General features: G+C 39.2%; 1 protein-coding gene across 12 annotated transcripts in view; it reads right to left on the bottom strand.

Annotated features, from left to right (window-relative positions):
• The window catches only part of SH3D19 (SH3 domain containing 19), a 201740-nt gene that overhangs the window by 89958 nt on the left and 88309 nt on the right, over positions 1–23473 (bottom strand). For 6 of the 12 annotated variants that reach the window (XM_061383997.1, XM_061383996.1, XM_061384001.1 and 3 more), the window contains exon 2: positions 17239–17278. In XM_061383997.1, the coding sequence (XP_061239981.1) occupies positions 17239–17278 (40 nt within the window). Of the gene's footprint in view, positions 1–17238; positions 17279–17360; positions 17687–19036; positions 19210–23473 lie in introns of those variants that run through there. The other 6 variants (XM_061384002.1, XM_061383998.1, XM_061383999.1 and 3 more) reach the window with 5 other exon arrangements.

Genomic DNA, 23473 nt, shown 5'->3' with positions numbered 1-23473 from the left:
GCACCCAAGACCACCCTGCTCACCTGCCACCAACGCCTATGTCAGCTTAAGAACACCGATGAGATACGGCAATTGTTCCCTGGGCCGTGGCTCTTCCTGTTACAAGAATTCCTAACAACAGAAATCAACTGAAATGAATGTGCAGATGGACAGATGAATGGATAGGCAGGTGGGTGGACAGACAGGCAGATGTATGGGTAGATAGAATTGTTTTTCCTTAAGACCCTTACTTTCAAAAAAAGAAGATACGTTATTCAGTATCTTCAGTATCCCACTCCCTGTATGGCCTCCTTATTTAGGTAGCAAATATCATTCCTGTTTTATTGATAGAGCAGTGGAGAGAGGAAAGCGTCCAAACACCCGAAGCTGGTATGATAATGCCACACATTTTGCGTCCAGACACTCTTAAACCTGGGGCCACGGTTTTCCTGGGACAGACGTACAACTGTTTCGGTCTGAGTTGAACCCACTCAGATGACATTTTAAGATTTTTCCTGGAATTTCAAGAAAAGAAGAAAGAAGGAAATGAAGACAAAAGAGGAAAGAAACGTAACTACAAATGGTGAGGTTTGGAGCTAAGACATTTCCAAGTTCTTCTCCTAATCCACCTCATTCCCACAGGCCACAGCCCTGACAGCAAGGCCCTGAGAAAGGACGGGGTTCCTGTGACAGGAACCCACAGTAGCAGCAAAGGTTCCCTCAGCATCGCCACCAGCACTTTAACCAGAGTCAGCTGATGTGGGACTAGCCTTGGTGGTGGGGCAGCAGGGCTACTGGATGATTTTAGCAGCCTGAGGAAACAGCAATGTATATAGACAATCAACACACAAGTACAAATCGGAAAGGTTATTTTCTTTTAAACATGGGTTATTTACTTCTGCAAGTATCCTCAAAAGGGAATACATTTCTTGAGATCCTGAGATTTCTAGTTATTTCTAGTTCATTTGCAAGTATCTCCTCTCAAATCAGAAAACACTGATCATCTGTCACGTTACCAAACCTAGAGATGCAAAGATGAACAGCTGCCTTCAGGTGCTGAGCCAGACTTATATAATTATGTCTATATTACATATACTACTATAATATATTCCTGTATTACAGGGTAGTCCGTGCTCCAGACAGAAGTATGCCCAAGTAATTAGGACCCAGTCTTTAGTTGGTCCTGTGATATCAAATGTTTCAAATAGTAACTTTAAGCCCCGTTTTAAAGTTTTAACACAGAGATTGTTAAATCTCTTATTCCCCTTTTAACTCTAACATTTCCTTAGAAATGTTTGTTTTCAAACTAGGACTCTGTATAGGAATAGCGATCTTTCTCTTATTCAAGTAATTCAGGCTTGATCATTTTATCCTAGATTATCTGGTAAAACAGAATAAAAGCTGCTTACTATGCTAATATTGAATTGCTGTAACATTTTGTCACTAGTTTTATATGTATTTGGGGGGGGAAGATTTTTTAAAAATAAATTTTAAAATTTTGTAAACAGTTTTTTTTTTTAATTTACAGAAAAGCTGTGAAGATGAGTAGTTTTCACATACCCCACATCAGTGCCCCTCGTTATTCACATCTTACATTAATATGCTATGGTTATCACCATTATGTAAGTGCTTTTTTTTTTTGCTGCACTAGGTTACATTGCCCTGCACACGCTTTCTCTAGTTGCGGTGAGCAGGGGCTACTCTCTAGCTGTGATGCTCGGGCTTCTCACTGTGGTGGCTTCTCTTGCTGTGGAGCACGGCATCTAGGGTGAGCAGGCTCAGCAGTTGTGGCTCATGGGCTTAGCTGCCCCATGGGATGTGGAATCTTCCTGCACCAGGGATAGAACCTGTGTCTCTCACATTGCAGGGTAGATTCTTAACCACCAGACCACCAGGAAGTCTTGTGTTTTTAAACACTCTGATTATGCAAACTCTGCTTTTCATGTTTTATTTGTAAGAGACTGCAGGCGGTACTAGAAAAGATCCCCTACAAGAATTAGTGTAACGTTGTCAAAACCCAAATACTTTTTTCTCACGGTGAGGTCCTGTCCAGAATGAGGAGTGAGGTCAAGCAGGCCCAGTTGGCTCACCACGTTGACTAGTGTCACTAGAAAGAACATCTGGAGTGCTGCTTTACAGAGAAGAGAAGGACTAGCAAAAGGAGGAGGAAAGACTGCTGACCCTAACAGAGTTAAAGGGAAATCAGGGAGAGTGAAAATTCCTACAGATGGTCTTTTAGGGTTCCGATTCCCCAGATTTAGTATAAACTACCTCAATGCTCTATAAATGCTTATCATACACAATAACTATTTGGTGAATGTACGTGAATCCCACTTTCAAACATCATAGAAACCTCACCCTGGAGAAGGAAATGAAAACCCACTCCAGCATTCTTGCCTGGGAAATCCCATGGACAGAGGAGCCTGGCAGGCTATCGCCCATGGCATGGCAAAAGAGTTGGACATAACTTGGTGACTAAACAACAAACATCGATGTACAAAATTTTGGTTGGGTATCTTTTCGTTTTTCTTGGGTAGATACCTAAATGTGGAATTGCTCAATTGCAGGGTAAAATGCCAAAAATTACTTAAAAAAAAAAAAAAAAAGAAACCCGAGTACATTTGTTTGATATCAAATTTGCATTCATTGATGTTTCATGAAGATTTTTTTTTTTTGTCATGATACTTCCTTAACATGAGGCCTACCCTAAAGGCAAGTTGTGGTTTTGCCTCAGGCTTAAGCAAAACAAATCTATGGGCATCTGAAGGCTATATTCTCAACAATCACTATTATAAAACAATAAAGGGTGGTATGTTATTTACACCAAGATCAAGTTATTTACACCAAGATTGTGTCTCTATGCAAACAAGGGCCAAACAGAAGAGTGGAGAGGGGGGAGGTGACTCACCTTGTACTCAAAAAGCATCTGATAGCGTTAAGGCTGTAAGTGAATCCCGGAGACACAGAGCATGTAGGGCTCAGGACTAAGGATGCTTCTCAAAGTTGTCAGACAGAGAGTGGACACTGAGAAGAGTTCAGAGGTGTGAGGCCCAGGTACAGCCAGGCCACAACTCTGAGCATAACTGCACCATTTAATGTCAATTTTCTCATCTGTCATATAATATCATTTGATTGGATGATCTTTATTCTACCCTCCACTATAAAAATTTTTAAATATGAAACTTAAACTCCAATTCCACTTGGTAAGAATTCATTGCTTAATCTAACTGGAGTGAAGGACATTAGAGTTGATAACGAGTCCATTGCAATGGCAATAATAGCTAGCCTAGGTGACCTGACAGAGCACTGCTCTAATGCCTTATACCTTTTAACTCCCTTATCCCCACATCCACCCTTAGCTTAGAGGACTGTAGCAATACTATTGTGACCCCAATTTTACAGATGAGGAGTTTACGTTCAAGTTCTCACAACTTGTAAATGATGAAGCCAGGGTTTAAATTTTGATGGTCTGGTTCTTAGACCTGAGAGCCTGAGTTCTTAGCCGCTGAATATCACTCCCTCACCTATAGCCAAATTTTGAGAGGAAGTCACCAAAAACAAAGCAAAACTTAAAAAAAAATTTAAATAAGTAGAAATTGTGAATTACCAAAGAACTCTGAAAATTTGTCTTTTTTCATGGACTCTTCATGACTGGAAGATTTAAATCAGAGGAGAGGGGAAAATGTCTTGAAGAGTATTAGAAGATGATTTAAGACTTTTATCACTTCTGGGATTTATTCAGAATATATCACATGTCAAGGAGTATATGCAAATAAATGTTTGAAAATTCATGGGTCTGGATGTATTTGTGTTTTAGGAGATCCCACATCAGAGACGGGTATTTGGGGGCTGGGATTTTGTTTTTGTTTTTTTTTTGCCTTTTGTTGGTGAAAGAAGACAAGGCAAAAAAAAGTCTTCTATTACTCACCAAGGCATAAATCTGCTGTCAGTGTTCATAAGACAAGCAATACATTTTCCTCTTCACACAATATATTTGTATGGCAAGGATCTGGTTTGTACATAAATACTTTCAAGTACTATTCTGCACTGTTCTTTCAGCATTACTCATGATACCCTAACCCAGGTGGAAATAAATTCTAGAGTCAAGGATATAGTTTAGGATAGTCCTAAAACCAATGTAAGTATGTGATTTTCATTTCTAAATTACAATATTGTTGAGATTCCTTAGATGTTATTTTATTACCTTGCGAGGTTAAAAGCAACTGAAACCCTTTAAACTTGAATTTAATAAATGGGATTTTAATTCTGAGCATACAAGGGTATCTTAGGAATTCCCACAAACAGGAAGTACAGCTGAGCTTCATGCAGCCCTGAAAACAAAGTAGTTTCCTACACAAGCTCTCCTCTTCTGAGACCATACCATCCTAGCTTCTCTCTTTAAATCTCCCGCTACAGCTGGACTCTTTCAGTTTAGTCATCAGTATACCTGGACAGTGGTCATCAGTATATATGCCCCAGCCAACCCCAAATTTAAATAATTTTCAAGAAGAAAATTCCAAAGAGTGAGTTCAGCTTATAGGGAACTTTTTCTACTGAGAGTTTCTCTTTAGAATCTGTAACCAAAGAGAAAGTACTGGGCAAGAGACGGTGATAAATGTTTAGGTCTGCTTGTCATTCCTTGACAGCAGCCCTGGACTGCTGCACGAGGCGGTATGCTAGGGACAACTTTATCTCTAGGAAATGGGTTTACAATTGATGGGATGTTTGTAGTTTAGACACAGTCTTACTCAGAAGCATTCAGACAATCGATATTTTCCTTCTAATCTTTTATTTTCTTAATTACCAAAGGGCACGGACTCTCAGACCTCCTTTCCAGAAGAAGAGAGAGTCACACACAAAGTCCTTCTTTGGCACTCCTGCCTTATTTTTGCTGCATTTAGAATTGTTGTGCAAGGGTGGGCAGGCTCACTCTGCATCTTCTGAGAGCTGCTTGACAACTGGAACGTGATGGAAAGTGACAAAATCTTGTCACGGGGCAGAACCGAATGTTCTGACAGTGTCCAGAGGAGTCCCTCATCAAAAACAAGGTGCCCAGCCCTGAAATTATATTTTTGGGACCAGGGCTGATTTCCAGTTTCAAGACAATATGGAGTTTCCTTAAAAAACTAAAAATAGAACTACTATATGATCCAGCAATCCCACTCCTGGGGCAGTATCTGGAGGAATCGATATCTTGAAAAGACACATGCACCCCAGTATTCACTGCAGCTCTATTTACAGCAGGGAAGCTATGGAAGAAACCCAAGTGCCCATCAATAGATGATTCCTCAGCTATAAAAAGAACGAAATATTGCATTTGCAGCAACATGGATGGATCCAGAGACTATCATATCAAGTGAAGTGAGCCAGGTAGAGAAAGACAAATATTACATGTATGTGGAATCTAGAAGATAATATAAACGAATCTATATACAGAATAGACTCACAAGCATTGAAAACAAACTTATGGCTACCAAAGGGGAAAGGGAGAAGAGGAGAGATAACTAGAAGTATGGGAGATATAAGCTGCTGCTGCTGCTGCTAAGTTACTTCAGTCATGTCCAACTCTGTGTGACCCCATAGACGGCAGCCTACCAGGCTCCCCCGTCCCTGGGATTCTCCAGGCAAGAACACTGGAGTGGGGGTTGCCATTTCCTTCTCCAATGCATGAAAGGGAAAAGTGAAAGTGAAGTCGCTCAGTTGTGTCCGACCCTAGTGACCCCATGGACTGCAGCCCACCAGGCTCCTCTGCCAATGGGATTTTCCAGGCAAGAGTACTGGAATGGGGTGCCGTTGCCTTCTCCGGAGATATAAGCTGCTATACATAAAATAGGTAAGCACCAAGTAGCGCTGTACAGCACAGGGAACTATATTCAATATCTTGTAATTAACCTATAATGGAAAATAATCTGAAAAGATGTGTGTGTGTGTGTGTGTGTGTGTGTGTGTATGTGTGTGTGTGTGTATCTGAATCACTTTGCTGTATATCAGATATTAACACAATAGTGTAAATTAACTATACTTCAATTTTAGAAAGAGACAAAAAGCAAGCGTTTTATATATGAAACGACTGAATCTGGATCAAGAGTAGGGTTCTCTTAATGACACAGCAGGTGATTGGGCTTCTAAGTGACGATTTAGCAATTCTGTCCACACTGAGATTCTTCCAGGAATTAGTACACTTTTATGGTTTACAGTCTTACGCAATACATTTGAAGAATGTGATACATGCTCTGCCAGTAAGGGAATGCATGTAAATAAAAAAATTAAAGTCCAGTTGTACAAGGACATTTATTAATTGGGGCGAAATCATAATCTAAGGGCAAACTGAAATCCACAAAGATAGATACAAAGTTCACTCAACTAAAGGCTATTTAATACAGATTTTGTAAGACTGTGTAGATAACTACTTCTAAATTATATTGCAGGAAAGCAAAGAACTGATATAAAATATAATCCAAAGGAAAGAGAGAAAAGAATGAGGATGAAAAAATTTAAGGGCCAGGATTTCCATGAGCTCCTTGGATGCTGCGAAGTGGGTGGCCACACATGTCAGTCTTGAGGAAAAGCAGTAGATACAGGACCAGCTGCTGTTCCAGTTAACTGCTTGCTGATAGTTTAATTTGAAACATCTTCAGAGAAGCCCCCATACTAAGCAGTATGGCAGTGGTAGGCCAGCTGATAAACCTTTTCAATTACCCAACTGACAGACCATATCAATGCTTCATTTTCATTCCCGTCACACTAGGGGAAAATGCTAAGGTCACATTTCTTAAAGCCATAGTAAAAAATACATATTCTCTGTAGAATGACATAAAATGTTAATAATCCTTTCATATCTCTGATTGCAAAAGGATTTTCCCAACAAAACCTGTATACACTTTAATTTTTCACCTTGTTTACAACATTACAGATGCTACAGCAAAAATGATACTTCTCTTATAGCTTAGAAAACATAATGCCAAAAAGTAATTACACACAAGCTATAGTTTATAGAGGTACAGGAATCAAAACATATGGGTAGGGAAATGCGACAGAATTATAGTAGTTAAACTAAGCCCAGCAGAGCATGACATTTTAATAGACATATTTAAAAAGGAGAAAAGCAAAAACAAGTTAAATCTTTTGCTTTTAGCTAATCTATTTAAACCATAATGTGATAATGGTAAAGTGTCAAAATAAAATCCTAACATCTTTATGAGACCAACAATAGGGTTGTTCAGTTGCTAATTTGTGTCCAGTTCTTTCTGACCGCATGGACTCCAGAATGCCAGGCTTCCCTGTCCTTCACTATCTCCCAGAGTTTGCTCAAATGTATGTCCATTGAGTCAGTGATGCTATCTAACCATCTTATCCTCTGCCGCCCCCTTCTCTTTTTGCCCTCAATCTTTCCCAGCATCAGGGTCTTTTCCAGTGAGTCGGCTCTTCACAGCAGTTGGCCAGAGTACTGGAGCTTTAGCATCAGTCCTTTCAATGAATATTCAAAGTTGATTTCTTGTAAGCTTGAAATCCATGGGGTCACAAAGAGTCGGACACAACTTGGTGACTAAACAACTACATATACATCTACACTACACACAGATATAACCTCACTTATTCTAAATACTATATTTGAGTACATACTACATATACGTATAGAAAGTAGACTAGGATAAACACTGAACCAGACTCCTTTAATAACAGTTGTTTGTAGAACAAAGACAGATACCACATATTTCTGTACTACTAAAAAGTGTTCTCAAGTGTTACTTGTTTAACTCTTGGGTTAAAAAATCAAAATAAGGTAAAAACCCACATAGCGATAAATAGTGCCTTTAGTAGACAGTAAAGGAAAGATAAGAATGGCTTCCTCAGTTATCAGTACAAAGAAATAGAGTAAAACAATAGAATGGGAAAGACTAGAGATTGACTAAAGAAAATTAGAGATACAATAATAAGGCACAATAAAGGACAGAAATGGTATGGACCTAACAGAAGCAGAAGGTATTTGGAAGAGGTGGCAAGAATACACAGAACTATACAAAAAAGATCTTCATGACCCAGATAAGCATGATGGTGTGATCACTCACCTAGAGCCAGACATTCTGGAATGCAAAGTCAAGTGGGCCTTAGGAAGCATCACTACGAACAAAGCTAGTGGAGGTGATGGAATTTTAATTGAGCTATTTCAAATCCTAAAAGATGATTCTGTGAAAGTGCTGCACTCAACATGCCAGCAAATTTGGAAAACTCAGCAGTGGCCACAGGACTGGAAAAGGTCAGTTTTCATTTCAGTCCCAAAGAAAAGCAATGTCAAAGAATGTTCAAACTACTGCACAATTGCACTCATCTCACACACTAGTAAAGTAATGCTCAAAATTCTCCAAGCCAGGCTTCAACAGTACATGAACCGTGAACTTCCAGATATTCAAGCTGGATTTAGAAAAGGCAGAGGAACCAGAGATCAAATTGTCAGCATCCACTGGCTTAACGAAAAAGCGAGAGAGTCCCAGAAAAACGTCTATTTCTGCTTTATTGACTATACCAAAGCCTTTGACTGTGTGGATCACAATAAACTGTGGAAAATTCTTCAAGAGATGGGAATACCAGACCACCTGACTTGTCTCTTGAGAAACCTGTATGTATGCAGGTCAGGAAGCAACAGTTAGAACTGGACATGGAACAGACTGGTTCCAAATCGGGAAAGGAGTACGTCAAGGCTGTATATTGTCACCCTGCTTATTTAACTTCTATGCAGAGTACACCATGAGAAATGCTGGGGTGGATGAAGCACAAGTTGGAATCAAGATTGATGGGAGAAATATCAATAACCTCAGACATGTAGGTAACACCACCCTTATGGCAGAAATCGAAGAAGAACTAAAGAGCCTCTTCATGAAAGTGAAAGAGGAGAGTGAAGAAGTTGGCTTAAAGCTCAACATTCAGAAAACTAAGATCATGGCATCTGGTCCCATCACTTCATGGCAAATAGATGGGGAAACAGTGACAGACTTTATTTCTTTGGGCTCCAAAATCACTGCAGATGGTGACTGCAGCCATGAAATTAAAAGATGCTTACTTCTTGGAAGGAAAGTTATGACCAATCTAGACAGCATATTAAAAAGCAGAGGCATTACTTTGTCAACAAAGGTCCATCTAGTGAAGGCTATGGTTTTTCCAGTGGTCATGTATGGATGTGAGAGTTGGACTATAAAAAAAGTTGAGCATGAAGAATTGATGCTTTTGAACTGTGGTGTTGGAGAAGACTCTTGAGAGTCCTTGGACTGCAAGGAGATCCAACCAGTCAATCCTAATGGAAATCAGTCCTGAATATTCATTGGAAGGACTGATGCTAAAGCTGAAACACCAATACTTTGGCCACCTGACTCATTTGAAAAGACCCTGATGCTGGGAAAGATTGAAGATGGGATTAGAAGGGGACGACAGAGGATGAGACAGTTGGATGGCATCATCAAGTCGATGGACATGAGTTTGAGTAAACTCCAGGGGTTGGTAGATGGACAGGGAGGCCTGGTATACTGCAGTCCATGGGGTTGCAAAGAGTCGGACACCACTAAGCAACTGAACTGAACAGAGTAGAGGGAACTACAGGTGTAGACTATGAGTAGAAATGGGAACAGTGTTTGATCATGTTTTTTTTTTAACACTCTCAATTACTTCTTCCTTTTTATTTTCTTCTTTCAGAAATAATCAAAGAAAATTTCACTCAATTTTATGCTCCTTTCCTGTAAAAATACCATTATTGGTGCCACAGAATTCAAGAAAGTCTTCTTAAAGGTTTTCAAAATTAATTATGAAAATTTTCAGGATTCAAAAAGAGTTTAGATAAACGAAGCCCAAAATTGAGCCATTAATATACACCTTATGTGTACCCCTTTCTCATCCATTCCTTTGATAAGCAATGTCCTAAATTCACTATTTATCACTTCCATATGTACCTTTTTTATACTTTTAGTTTACTTTTTAAAGTTTTTATTTTGTATTGGAGTACAGCTAACTAACAATGTTGTGATAGTTCCAGGTTAACAGCAAAGGGACTCTGTCATACATATACATGTATCCATTCTCCTCCAAACTCTCCTCCCATCCAGACTGCCACACCATACTTTTACTTTAAAGGTACACATATTCATATAAAAAATATATATATGTAGCCATAAAAATATACAGTAAAGAATATGCTGCTTGTGTTTCACCTACGACAAAGGGAATCAGCAAACTATTTTTTGTATTTGGAGTTGACAAACTTTTTCTATAAGGGGTCAGAGGCTTTGAGGACCCTGTGGCCTCTGTTGTAACTAGTCAGCTTTGCTGTAGTGATGGAAAGCAGCCATAGATAGTATGCATACAAATGGGCGTGGCTGAGGTCCGATAAAACTATTTACAGAAATAGGTGGCAGGCCAGATTTGGCCCATGTGCTGACTTCTCGTTTATATATATGGTATCATACTGAGCTCTCTTTCTATTATGACTTGCTTTTTTTGTTTTTATTTGATATATAGTTGATTTATTGGGTTGGCCGAAAAGTTCATTTGGGTTTTTCATAAGATGTTATGGAAAAATCCAAACGAACTTTTTGGCCAACCCAATACAACGGTGTGCCAATCTCTGTTATACAGCAAAAGTGACTCAATTTTACACATATATATTATATATTCTTTTGTAAAACATTCTTTTTCATTATGGTTTATCCCAGGAGACTGGATACAGTTTCCTACAATTTACTTTTATCATCCAAAATTCTGTTTTTGAGATTTATATAAGCTGTCCCATAAAGCTGCAGTTCCCTCAGTCCAAGGAGTGCTACTCTCAACATTCCTGTACATAGTTCCTTTGGCATAAGTGAAAGTGTTTCTCTGGGGTACTTAATATCTGCTGGGTTATATGGTCTGGGCATTTCTAACTTTACCATACAGTGCTCAGTTACTCTCTAAATATGCTGTATCAAATTATTCTCTCACACACTTGTAATTGTCAATCTTTGAGATTTCTGCACCAACTCAGTGGAAGTGAAATGATATCTCATCATCACACTGGTACACATCTTAGCATTAGCAAGCTAAGGCTTCTTAGGATTCATCTTTTCTGAGCTCCCTGCCCCTATTCTACTGAGTTATTTGTCTTTTTCTTTCTGATGTGTATTTATATTGGACACTAACCACTGTTGCCTGTGTCTATTTCCGTAACAACTTGTCTTTTCACATGCTTTTGCTGTCTTCATGTGCATAAGTTTTAAAGTTTCACATAGTCAAATTTGTCCATCTTTTTCTTTGTGGTTTCTACTTGTTTAAAAACTTTTCCCCTACTCCAGCATCATAAAGATATTCTCATGTATTTCCTCAAAATGTTTTACTTTTATGTATTTAGATTCTACCTCACATGATAAAATAAATCAAATTCCATCTAGAATTTTTTTTAATACAGGTAATCAATTGTTCTTGCAGCACTTGATAACCTGTGCACTTTCCCCACTGACCCATATTGCCAGCTCCATCACAGCACCGGACAGAACCGTGCGTGCTATGCTCAGACGCTCAGTCGTATCCAACTCTTTGTGACCCTACGGGCTGTAGCTGGCCAGGTTCCTCTGTCCATGAGATTCTCCTGGTGAGAATACTGGAGTGGGGGAGCCACTTCCTCTGTCAGGGGAGCTTCCTGACCCAGGGATAGAACCCACATCTCATGTCTCCTGCATTAGCAGGCAGGTTCCATATACCACTCGCGCCCCCTGGGAAGCCCATGTGTATCTTTGCTGGGCTCTGAGTTCTGTTCCCTTGACCAGTTTCTCCACTGACAAAACAAGTCTTAATTGCTTGCAAGAGTCCATTTCCCAGTTTTGATCTTCAAAGTTGGCTATTCTTGTTCTTCCTTATAAATTTTAGAAAATTTTATTTTGGTCTAATTTTTAAATAATTTTTGTGAATTTTCCTGAAATTCCATCAAACTTTATAAACAGGTATCAAAGGCTTTAAAAAAGACTAAGATTCAAATGATAATTTCTGAGAAACAGATTAAGGGTTCTCTGTTCTGCTGCCTTATTTTTTCTGCTATAAATTATTTCCTTGCAGTATGTAAAACCTTTAAGACAAAGTAGCTTATTTTTCAGTCGCCATAAGTCATTGGGTCCTATTATCCAGACCTGCTGGGGCAGTAAAAAAAGTTCCTAATTTTCCATTGCTGGCACTGATTACCACAGGGCTTAACTTTATTATCTTTAGCTCCTGCTTCCCTCTCAATTAGTTTCCCAACTGCCATTCCATAGTACATTTTTCTAGATGTTATTAGTACCTGTGTCTGGGAAAGGAAGTTATAAATTCAGACAAATTTAAAAAATCCTCTATAGTAAGTTTCTCACTTGGAGTTTTATAATGCATTTCAGTATATCAAAGACCCTCAGTAAAGAAATATGTCTAATTTTGTTTTAACTCACCATTTCCAAATTTTTTCATGCAGTAATTATTTACTTCTTGCATACTGATTAATATCCTACAAAGAAAGTTCCATGGGACATCAATTTGGGAAATGGTAAATTTAAACTAACAAGGAAAAGACAAGAATTCAGATATTTCTGACTTCTACAAAACAAACCAATCAAAAAGCACCCAGCAAGCCTCTCGGAAATGCTTAAGGGATGCTTTTTTTAGCTTGGGGTCTTAGTGTTGACCTATACCTAATAAAACTTTTCCTTTAACTTGACAAAAGTTTTACTTTCCTTTTTATTTCAGCACTGAAATGAAAGAACAGGCAGCCGTCCCAGATTTATTCACCTCTCACTGTGAAAGCTATAGGAGTATTTGGCCTTATAAAAACACAAACCAAAGAAATGCATCTCTCTTATGCATGCTGGGCATTGAGCCCACGTTCTTGCTGCCAAGTGGCCTGAGGAGAACCAAAAAGCACACCAAAATTAAGTGCCTTTTGTTTATATTTTCTCCCCTCTGCCCTGTTGATGCAGCAGGCATTAATCTGGCTGATGCACTGCTGGGCTGGCAGGGTGGCCCTGCTCAGCTAAGGACAGCAGGGGAAGAGCAGGTCACTGCCAGACTCGGCAGACACCTCAGACAGAGGACACTGCCTTTCCTGGAAAACACTTCTTTCTTACAGGGCGTACTCCTCTCTGCTGTAGTAACAAGCACTCAACAGCAGTCCTGGGCAAGCTTTTGAGAGTCAGGTTCTTTCCAGTCAGCAAGGAAAAAATATTGGCATTCCCTGTCTCTCTTCGAACTACATCTGACATTTATTCAAAATTTTGTTTATTAAGTGCTTACTGTGAACCAGGCATGTTACCAAGACCAGTATCACAGTCCTGGAGGGCCTGAAAGTATAAATTAGAGGTTGAAGGCTGAGTACCATGAGCACCGCCTGAAGCAGAAGTACAAAGACTTGGATCCTGACGTGAGCGATCGGGAATGTAAATCCCAAACAATGAGCACTCTGTGCTCCACAAAGCTGGAGACCTTTCCTTGTTTTCTGCTGTATCCTGAGCCTGGATTAGGGTCTCTCAACAAATATTATCGGCTATTGAATGAGCAAGGGCTGGAGCCGTCTAGAATCATGACTTAGCTATGCGTGAAACTTCTCCATTTTATCCCCTCCACTAGCTTGTCCAGATTCCATTCCATCCTTGACCTGCTACGTCTGGAAATCCTTCCTCACATTGTGCAGAAATCCGCTCTCTCAACTTTGCGCCCACAGATGTATATTTTACCCCCAGGACAACACGGAACATACAGACCCATTCCCTCACTGTGTGTGTGCTTAGTCGCTCAGTCAGGTCTGACTCTCTGTGACCCCGTGGACTGCGGCCCGCCAGGCTCCTCTGGCCATGGGGATTCTCCAGGCAAGAATCCTGGAGTGGGCTGCCATCCCCTTCTCCAGATTCCCTCCTCTACTACTTCGTGTTGTGAAAATTTCAAGTCTACAGAAAAGCTAAAGGAATAGTACAGTGAACACCCATATATATGTTTCATCCATTCACCAATTATTAATGTTTTCCTGTATTTACTGTTATACCTTGCTGTTTTTTAATGTTCATGAATTATTTGAGAGTATGCTGCAAACATAAGCCTGTGTCACCCCTAATACATCTGCTTACATCTCCTAAGAATAAGGATATTCTCCCACATAACAGCTTTCCTATATACACCTAATCAAAGAAATATTAACCAAAAAATCTAAAATAAAGTTCATATTTAAATTGTCTTAATTATACCCAAAGCATTTTTTTTTAATCTGGATTTTTAAATTCCAGATTAAAAAAAAAAACAAACCATAGTCTTTTAAAATCTGAAATATCTTTCTAGCCTTTTTGTATTTTTCATATTACCTTTTTTTGGCCAGGGTTCCTATTCCATAAATGGTATCTATGTGCACTGCTAAAGCATCAGCTGGAGTCACAGAATGTCAGGTTGTCTCACCTGAGAGTGAGACAGATGGTGATAGGCATACAAGTTGACCACTTGATTAAGAATGTGATCACCAGATCTCTTCACTGACAAAGGTACATTTTCCCCTTTATAATTAAAAACTTAAGTATTTCTTCTTCTATTTGGATTTTTAAAAATCCAATGTGTTAGAATCTATTGTCATTTAAAATTTTTGCTACTCAAATTGTCCCAGATTTGGTTAATTGGAGCCTCTTGAAGCTGCCCCCTAGGCCTTTTTGACATGACCCCACTGGTTGAGCACTTCCTACCTTCCTATCAGTAGGGTCCAGGCTTACCCGGACTTTCCCTTTCCCAGGATCTGGGATTAGCTATTCCTCCGAGGATCCCTGGTTTTTCCTAGCAATTGGGAGCTAATGCTGGGAAGAGCAATTATGAGAACAATTTTGCTAGTCTCTTCTACAGCCCTTCAGGTGTTTGAATCCAGTTATTTCTGTCTTATACCCCTTCCCAAACTTCCAAACCATGGCTAACTTCTCCCAATTCCTTAAACAAGTCTTCCTGTGACTTAGCTTTGACTTCTACCCAGCTCTTCTCTGTCACTTTCCCTCTCCCAACTCAGCTGTGGTCCTCTATCCCAGTGCTTCCCAACCTGGCTCTCCATCAGAATCACCCGCTACTTCTTTAATATACAGATTCCCATGATCTACTCACTCCACACCTACTGAATGAGAATCTCTGGAGTAGATAATAGGATTCTGCTTTTAAGTACCTCAAGTAATATCGACAGAGCCAGTGCAACGCACACTTCGATTTCTCAGAGCCTAGTGGGCCCAGAATTGAATAGCGTATCAAAAGCATGGTCTAGAGCTACCACTTTACTTATACTGGACATTACAGGTCTTTCAGCATAATTAAATCAATGCTGACATTTTTGGGGGCGGTGGAGGCAACAACATGAAATTTTTGACTCTTAATGAACGGATTGATTTATTTTGTTCTTGTTGGCTGTGCTGTGGAGCATGAGGGATTTCAGTTCACTGACCAGAGACTGAACCTGGGCCATGGCAGTGAGAGCCCAGAATCCTAACCCCTCGGCCACCAGGGAACTCCCCTCATGATGAATTTATGAAGAATTAAACTCTCAAGGTTTTTTCAAAAATATTGTTAAGTCACCTCTCCCCTACTGCTTCATGCTCCATTGATTTTTCAGCTGTAGGGATAAGGATTTACATTTGTTCCAATTAAAACTCTTATTCTTAATTCAGTCAAATCTTCAGTATGTCAGGGGTCTTATGGATCCTGGTCTTACCATCCTAAGTATTTTTTACCCTTTCAACTTTATGTCACTCACAGTCAGGCATGCTGACAAAGTCCTCTTACATTCTTTTTTCTATTACTTTTTAAGTATTAAAAATATCAATCTTACACACTTTTCTATGATTATGGCTATCTAACTGTATGTGTTTGTCAAAACTCATAGAATCATACACCGAAAAGAGTGAATTTTAATGTATGTGAATTATACTCCTCCCCCAAAAAACTACCTTACATCCCAAATACTTAGCTGTATTTTCCTCACAGATTAGATCTCAGTAACTTACTCTGATTGACAATCTCTGCAAAACGTACTGGACGTTCCCTGGTGCCTCAGATGGTAAAGACTCTGCCTGCATTGCAGGAGATCTGGGTTCGACCCCTGGGTTGGGAAGATCCCCTGGAGAAGGAAATGGCAACCCACTCCAGTATTCTTGCCTGGAGAATTCCATGGACAGAGGAGCCTGGTGGGCTATAATTCAAGGGGTCGAAGAGAGTCAGACACGACTGAGCAACTAATAACACTATCACACTATCACAATATAAAATACAAAGGAAAAGTGAGGAAATGTGGAATAAGGTGAAAATGATATTAAAAAGTTACAATCCTTCACAGAACTAGGTTAAAAAATAAAAAAAAAGATCTGTCATTCTTGCCTAGAGAGTGGAAGTTAGACAATTTCCACATATAAGTCTGACAAGTGTTAGTTGCTCAGTTATGTCCAATTCCTTGTGATCCCCAGGACTGTAGCCCCCCAGGCTCCTCTGTCCATGGGATTCTCCAGGAAAAACTACTGGAGTGGGTTGCCATTCCCTTCTCCAGGGGATCTTCCCGACCCAGTGGTTGAACCTGGGTGTCCCACACTGCAGGCAGACTTTTTACCATCTGAGCCCCCTCCATCCCTTACGTTTGACAAGGGTTTCAAACACACTCTTCAGTGTTGGTGAAGCTCTCACAGGACACGCTTCTCAGCGTGAATAAGGAGCTGAAGGGGCAGAACCTTCCTGGCCATTCAAAACTGTCTAGTCAGAACTTAAAGAATTCAACTGCAATATATATATATATATATTTATACCGATAAGCTCTAGAAAGAATTAATTACATCAAATTTTTAGCAGTAGCCATCCATTTCCAGTTGATGAAAGACATTGTTTTTTTTTAATGATTTCTACTTTAAAAAATAATTTTTAAATTTCTATAAGCCCATGGTAGCTTTATACATAATTAGAAAAAAGCAGTACACATTTATAAAAATACCAATTAAAGAAAGTGGAGGGAAATAAACCACAGAAGAAAAGAAACAGGGATAAAATAATTTTCTGTAAAAATATACCTGTCACTGATACAAATTCTCAAAATAAAACATGTCTTCCAGGTAGTCAATAATTTTATAAAGAATGTTCTGAGAATGAACAGTATTTCTCTTGTGAAGCCTGAGGGCCACGGAAGATTCCAAGTATACAGTGTTTCAAAAAGGGACACTTGGACTTCTTCCAAATAATATTTCCTAAAAGAGAAGCTTTATACAGAGTTATTAAATAACTATAAATTCATACCTTGAAGAACGATGCTCTGGTTTATTTCGTTCGTTTCGATCTGTAAAGAAAGAAGAAAGTCACATTTTAAAATGCTCTTTAGGAGTCTTAGAAAAGAAGTTCTTAAATACCAGCTGCCATACCATCAGATTTCACAAAGGGCTGTTCAAAGGTTGCTGTGTCTTCCCCTACATAAGGCTCTCCTTCAGAGTTGAGAGGATTTGTCTGACAGAGGAGTTATGAAAGATACAAAGAAGGACAGGCATATAAAGTTTTTACAGTTTGTTAAAAATCATCTACTTAGAAAATATATCATTACACGTATTATTTCATTTTCAAAGATCTTTGCTGTTTTAAACACTTTGCTAAAACCAAAACAAGTTTAGCTAAGGAAAGAAAGTAAGGAAACTGAAAAGCCACAAATTACTCAGCTCAAAAAAATCATTCCATGAATCATGGTTGGCAAAAGCATCTAACAGGATGGGGAGGGGAAATGAGCAGTCAGCTACATCTGCAAATACACTGAGACCAGCACAGCCTCCTCCTTAACTCTCTATCACCCAGAACTCTTCAGAAGTTGGGTTTCCATGTTTCACAGGAAATTAGGTCTCACGGGCTACAGGGCAGTGGTTCTCAACCAGGGGCGATTTTGCTCCTCCTCCCCAGGGGGACACCTGGCAATGCCAGGAAACGGTCTGTGGTTGTCACAGCTCAGGAGGAGGGAGCTACTGGCATCTGGCGGGTAGAGACCAGGGACGCTACTAACCACTACAACAAAGAATAATCTCACCGAAAACGTCAACAGCGTTAAAATGGAGAAATCCTGCTACAGAATAAGAGGCCAGAGCCTAGCTGCTAGTCATTTTTAGAAGTGCCTCTACGTACTACTCTAAAATGTTCTTCATCAACCTGAAAACTATTATATATAAGAGAAAGAACCACAAAACCCACAGGTTGTGCTTTTTTTTTTTTGACTAATGATTTTTCCTTCAGTACATGCTTAAAAATAAATAAATGAAGTAGAAAGATAGCAGTGTTATGAAAAAACTAACAACAGAAAGCAGTGGGTAAAAAAAAAAAAAAAAAGCAAGCAAGCAATGGGTAAAACCACAATAAAATCCTATAGAAGGACTTTTAAAAATCCTATGCAAGATTATCAAAAGGTAGTTTTCTAAACTATCTTCTGAATTAACACTAACATGATACAATTTAATGGCTAAACAAAGATTAGACTGGAATCCTTTCTTACCCCCTTAATTTTACTGCTGATGCAGCAGCATAAAGATAACGAAAACATTCTCTAAAAGTTCTGAAGAAATTTTATGAAAAAATTACGAAAGGAAATGAATCAGATTTACATAGTTAAGTATAAATTCTTTCTGAATACTTAATAAAAAAGAAATGTCTTTTTAAACCAAGGAATTAGCACACAGGAAGATACTGTTCTCTGAAACACTGACAAGGAGAAAGATCCACAATAAAACATATTTGTTTAGCTACAAGGCTCTCCCAGACACATGAGGTTAATATGCTTCTGGTTCCAATTTCTCTACACAGTGACTTAGTGTTACTGCCACTTTTAAAACTTTTAATTTAACTTGGTTTACCCCTCCGCTAAATAAAAATCTAGTTTTTCATTTGTTGAGTACTATAAAATTTAAAGTCAGGAATACAGCGCACATGTTCCGATTTTTTGACTGTTCCTCTTCAGCTTTTAGCCTGTTAGTTTTGCTAACAAAAGTAAAGTATACTGTCTCAAAGTAAAGCCAGAAACTAGATGCACATTCAGCTATCCTCGTAACAAAGTAACAACTCTTACCTGTAACTAAGATGAGCTAAGTCTGCCCGAAATACAGTTTGCTGTGGCTGGTGTCTTAGTTTCATATAGCTTATTTAGGCGCGTAATAGCGAATTCCCCTACAAATCCTCCTAGACATACAACACACAGGAGGAGGGGAGAAACAGAGTCACGATGCAGAAACGATGCATGTAAACAAGACTCAGCCTCCAAGGTTCCCTCCAGGGCCTGTTCTGATTGGCAGATGTGTGCGATCAGTCCGCACAGCTGGAATGCAGCCATTCAGGAAGCAAATGGCTCATAGTTCTCCTTCATTCTTGGTTAAAACAGGAAATTCTACCAACATTCTAATACTTTCTGCTCTAAGAAAATACAAATACCTTCACACTGTTCTTCCCTATGGAGAAGTAATTAAAATTGGAGAAAATAACTTGATAATCTGTTGGAGGACATTTTAAACCTTTCCTCCCAAATCCACTCTTAGTGTACATGTGTTACATTTCCACATAAATACGCATACACAGTGCTTATAACATGTTACTCCTAAGACCCATATATTTGATAATTTGAGGGTAAGGGTAAATTATCCATTACTTACAGTATTCCCTCATCTGGGCTCTTGGCAATGGAAAACAAATTAAGATTCATGTTCTTGGCTTACTCTTTTTTCTTAAACTACACAAATAACTGGACTTCACATTTTTCCATGAGCTGTCTCTTAGCTTGAAAACATATAAATACGTATGTGTGCATGCTGTGTGTCTGCATTTTAACATACTTATTTTAAGCAAAGTAATTCTCATGACAGCCCAGACTTGTGCAATTGTTAAGAAATACATTAGTGTTAATGCTGAATTTCTGGCAAAATAATAAGTGGTTATTTTGATCCAAAAGCTGAGACTGAACAAAACAAAGCACTGAGGGCAGATTCAGAATCTGGATCTTGCCAACGATAATAAAACATTTGGATTAAAATTCCCTTAGGAAAAATGAGGACAGATCTATAGCAAACACGGACACTCCATCTTGACTATAGACAGTGCTTTAAGCGTATGGTTTCCATTTATTTCAAATCAAGTATTCCTTAGCATTTCCCCCCCAATTTTTCAGAGTTCTAAGTTTTAAATAATTATGAGAGAAAATATTTGCAAATCTTCCCAAATCTTTACATACTTAGATAACTTACTAGCCCAAAGCCTCACCATTTCCACACAGAAAAGTTATTAAAAATAAGAATGGCCTTTTTCAATTATGGTTTTCTCAGGGTATATGTCCAGTAGCGGGATTGCTGGGTCATATGGTAGTTTTATTCCTAATTTTTTAAGGAATCTCCATACTGTTCTCCATTGTGGTTGCATCAATGTACATTTCCAACAACAGTGCGAGAGGGTTCCCTTTTCTCCACACCCTCTCCAGCATTTGATGTTTGTAGATTTTTTTTTTTTAAGACAGCCATTCTGACAGGTGTGAGGGGATACCCTATTGTAGTTTCAATTTTCATTGGCAGAAGCCAACACAATATTACAAAGCAACTATCCTCAATTAAAAATAAATTCAAAAACAGAATGGCCTAACTCTAAAATTTAGTTACCCCACGCTGCACATTTCCTGTGGACAATGCAATAGCTCCAGGGGCCGAGCAGCCTGGCAGTATACTTTCAAGGTGAAAGTTAGCATGGCTGGACGGCTGTGTGCAAGTGTACAGCTTTGTAGGTTCAAGTCACTCTCTCTCACACACACGCACATACACGCCATGCAAGAGACAGAGAGAGACCTTAGATTTCCTGCTCCCTCTCATCCAAGTCTCCTGGTTAATAAAGATAATTGAGGAAATGGAAGAACACCCTGAAAGAACAACAAAGGCAGAACACAGGCAGAACTGGTGCAAAGGGTGTTCAAGACGGCGCATGCGTGGATGGTGTGGGGACAACCGAGGAAACAATGGGCACATCAAGAGGGCCAAGAATCAGGACAGCACTGGGGAGCCTCCATGGGTCTGAGCGCTCCAGGTGACCACATTTTCCTGCCTTGATGACTCCTGGTCCTGAGTAATCTGGACATTCAGGATCCCAGTGTTTATACATTTAGATGTTATACCCCATTGTAGAAATAGGTCCTGATACTGGCAGGGACAGCTTTTTGGAAATGGAGAGACAGATTCTACTGATGCTAATTATTCAGGGTGATTCTGAATCTAATAATATAACACTTTGAAATGAAGATGAAAAAAATGCAGATGTCCTCTTTTGCTTTGATTAAAACAGCCAACTCAGAACTTAGTAGAATCTACTCTAACAAATGTGGGCTTTGAGGATCTGGCTCTAATCAATTAACTGGAGGGAAAAATCAAACCCCATTGGGTCAGGACTTATATTACTAACTCAAGTGGGCAAAAAAAGGTCCTAAGTCATTCTTTGAAATTAGTGGGAAGACTCAGTCTCCAGGAGTGAAAATACATAGACACACTCAAAATCAAGTAGGAATCTGTCTTGTATTTCATGTTGGACTGCTAATATTTCTCTTTAGAATGACTATTATTTGTGAAGGGATTATGCATCAGATTTCCAAGCATTACTTACACATTCCAGCTTGGGATGATACATGAATAGTTTATGTTATTTTAAAGAATGATCAATGCTAGTCAGTATTAACTGAAAGATCTACATGTTCTGAAGAAGAATTCTTTGCACCTTATGGCAAACAGAATAAATAAAACAATGAATTCCTCCATGAGAAGAGAGAAGATACTCAAGGTTCACAAATCTTATTTTAATGACTCTTTAAAAGATGGCAAAACTGATTCTCCTCAATAGTACATGGATGGAATTTTACATGTCTCAGATGAGAGTTTCAGAGGCTCTCCTAAAATCTTTAAATGTCATTTCCTGAGAAAATGACAATTATGTCTACTTGGAAAGAACCCAGGATTCATTCTACAAATTACTGACGGTAGCTAATACCTAGTCACCTCCTCCTTCTAATTACTATTCCCCATCCTTCTTCAGGTGTATTTCCAAATTGATTTTTAGCCACTTTTGAGTCTTCCACAGTGACTAGTTTCAGTTCAGTTCAGTTCAGTTGCTTAGTAGTGTATGACTCTTTGCAACCCCATGGACCACAGCACGCCAGGCCTCCCTATACATCACCAACTCCCAGAGTTGACTCAAACTCATGTCCACTGAGTCAGTGATGCCAAACAATAATCTCATCCTCTGTCATCCCCTTCTCATCTCACCTTCAATCATTCCCAGCATGAGGGTATTTTCAAGTGAGTCAGTTCTTCACATCAGGTGGCCAAAGTACTGGAGTTTCAGCTTTAGCATCAGGCCTTCCAATGAACACCCAGGACTGATCTCCTTTAGGATGGACAGGTTGGATCTCCTTGCAGTCCAAGGGACTCTCAAGAGTCTTCTCCAACAGTTCAAAAGCATCAATTATTTGGCACTCAGCTTTCTTTATAGTTCAAATCTGACATCCATACACAACTACTGGAAAAACCATAGCTTTGATTAGATGGATCTTTGTTGGCAAAGTAAGGCCTCTGCTTTTTAATATGCTGTCTAAGTTGGTCATAACTTTCCTTCCAAGGAGTAAGCGTCTTTTAATTTCATGGCTGCAGTCACCATCTGCAGTGATTTTGGAGCCCCAAAAAATAAAGTCCCTCACTGTTTCCCCATCTATTTGCCATGAAGTGATGGGACCAGATGCCATGATCTTAGTTTTCTGAATGTTGAGTTTTAAGCCAACTTTTTCACTCTCCTCTTTCACTTTCATCAAGAGGCTCTTTAGTTTTTCTTGGTTTTCTGCCATAAGAGTGGTGTCATCTGCATATCTGAGGTCATTGAGATTTCTCCTGGCAATCTTGATTCCACCTTGTGCTTCATCCAGCTCAGCGTTTCTCATGATGTACTCTGCATATAAGTTAAATAAGCAGGGAGACAATATACAGCCTTGATGTACTCCTTTTCCTATTTGGAACCAGTCTGTTGTTCCATGTCCAGTTCTAACTGTTGCTTCCTGACCTGCATAGAAGTTTCTCAAGAGGCAGGTCAGGTGGTCTGGCATTCCCATCTCTTTCAGAATTTTCCACAGTTTTTTGTGATCCACACAGTCAAAGGCTTTGGCATAGTCAATAAAGCAGAAATAGATGTTTTTCTGGAACTCTCTTGCTTTTTTGATAATCCAACGGATGTTGGTAATTTGATTTCTGGTTCCTCTGCCTTTTCTAAATCCAGCTTGAATATCTGGAATTTTTCGGTTCATGTATTGCTGAAGCCTGGCTTGGAGAATTTTGAGCATTACTTGTCTAGCATGTGAGATGAGTGCAATTGTGTGGTAGTTTGACCATTCTTTGGCATTGCCTTTCTTTGGGATTGGAATGAAAACTGACCTTTCGCAGTCCTGTGGCCACTGCAAAGTTTTCGAAATTTGCTGGCATATTGAGTGCAGCACTTTCAC

This window comes from Bos javanicus, chromosome 17, assembly GCF_032452875.1.
Source record: "Bos javanicus breed banteng chromosome 17, ARS-OSU_banteng_1.0, whole genome shotgun sequence".
Classification (NCBI taxonomy): Eukaryota; Metazoa; Chordata; class Mammalia; order Artiodactyla; family Bovidae; genus Bos; species Bos javanicus.
Note: the sequence above shows the minus strand (reverse complement) of the source record. Positions and strands in the feature narration are given on the sequence as shown.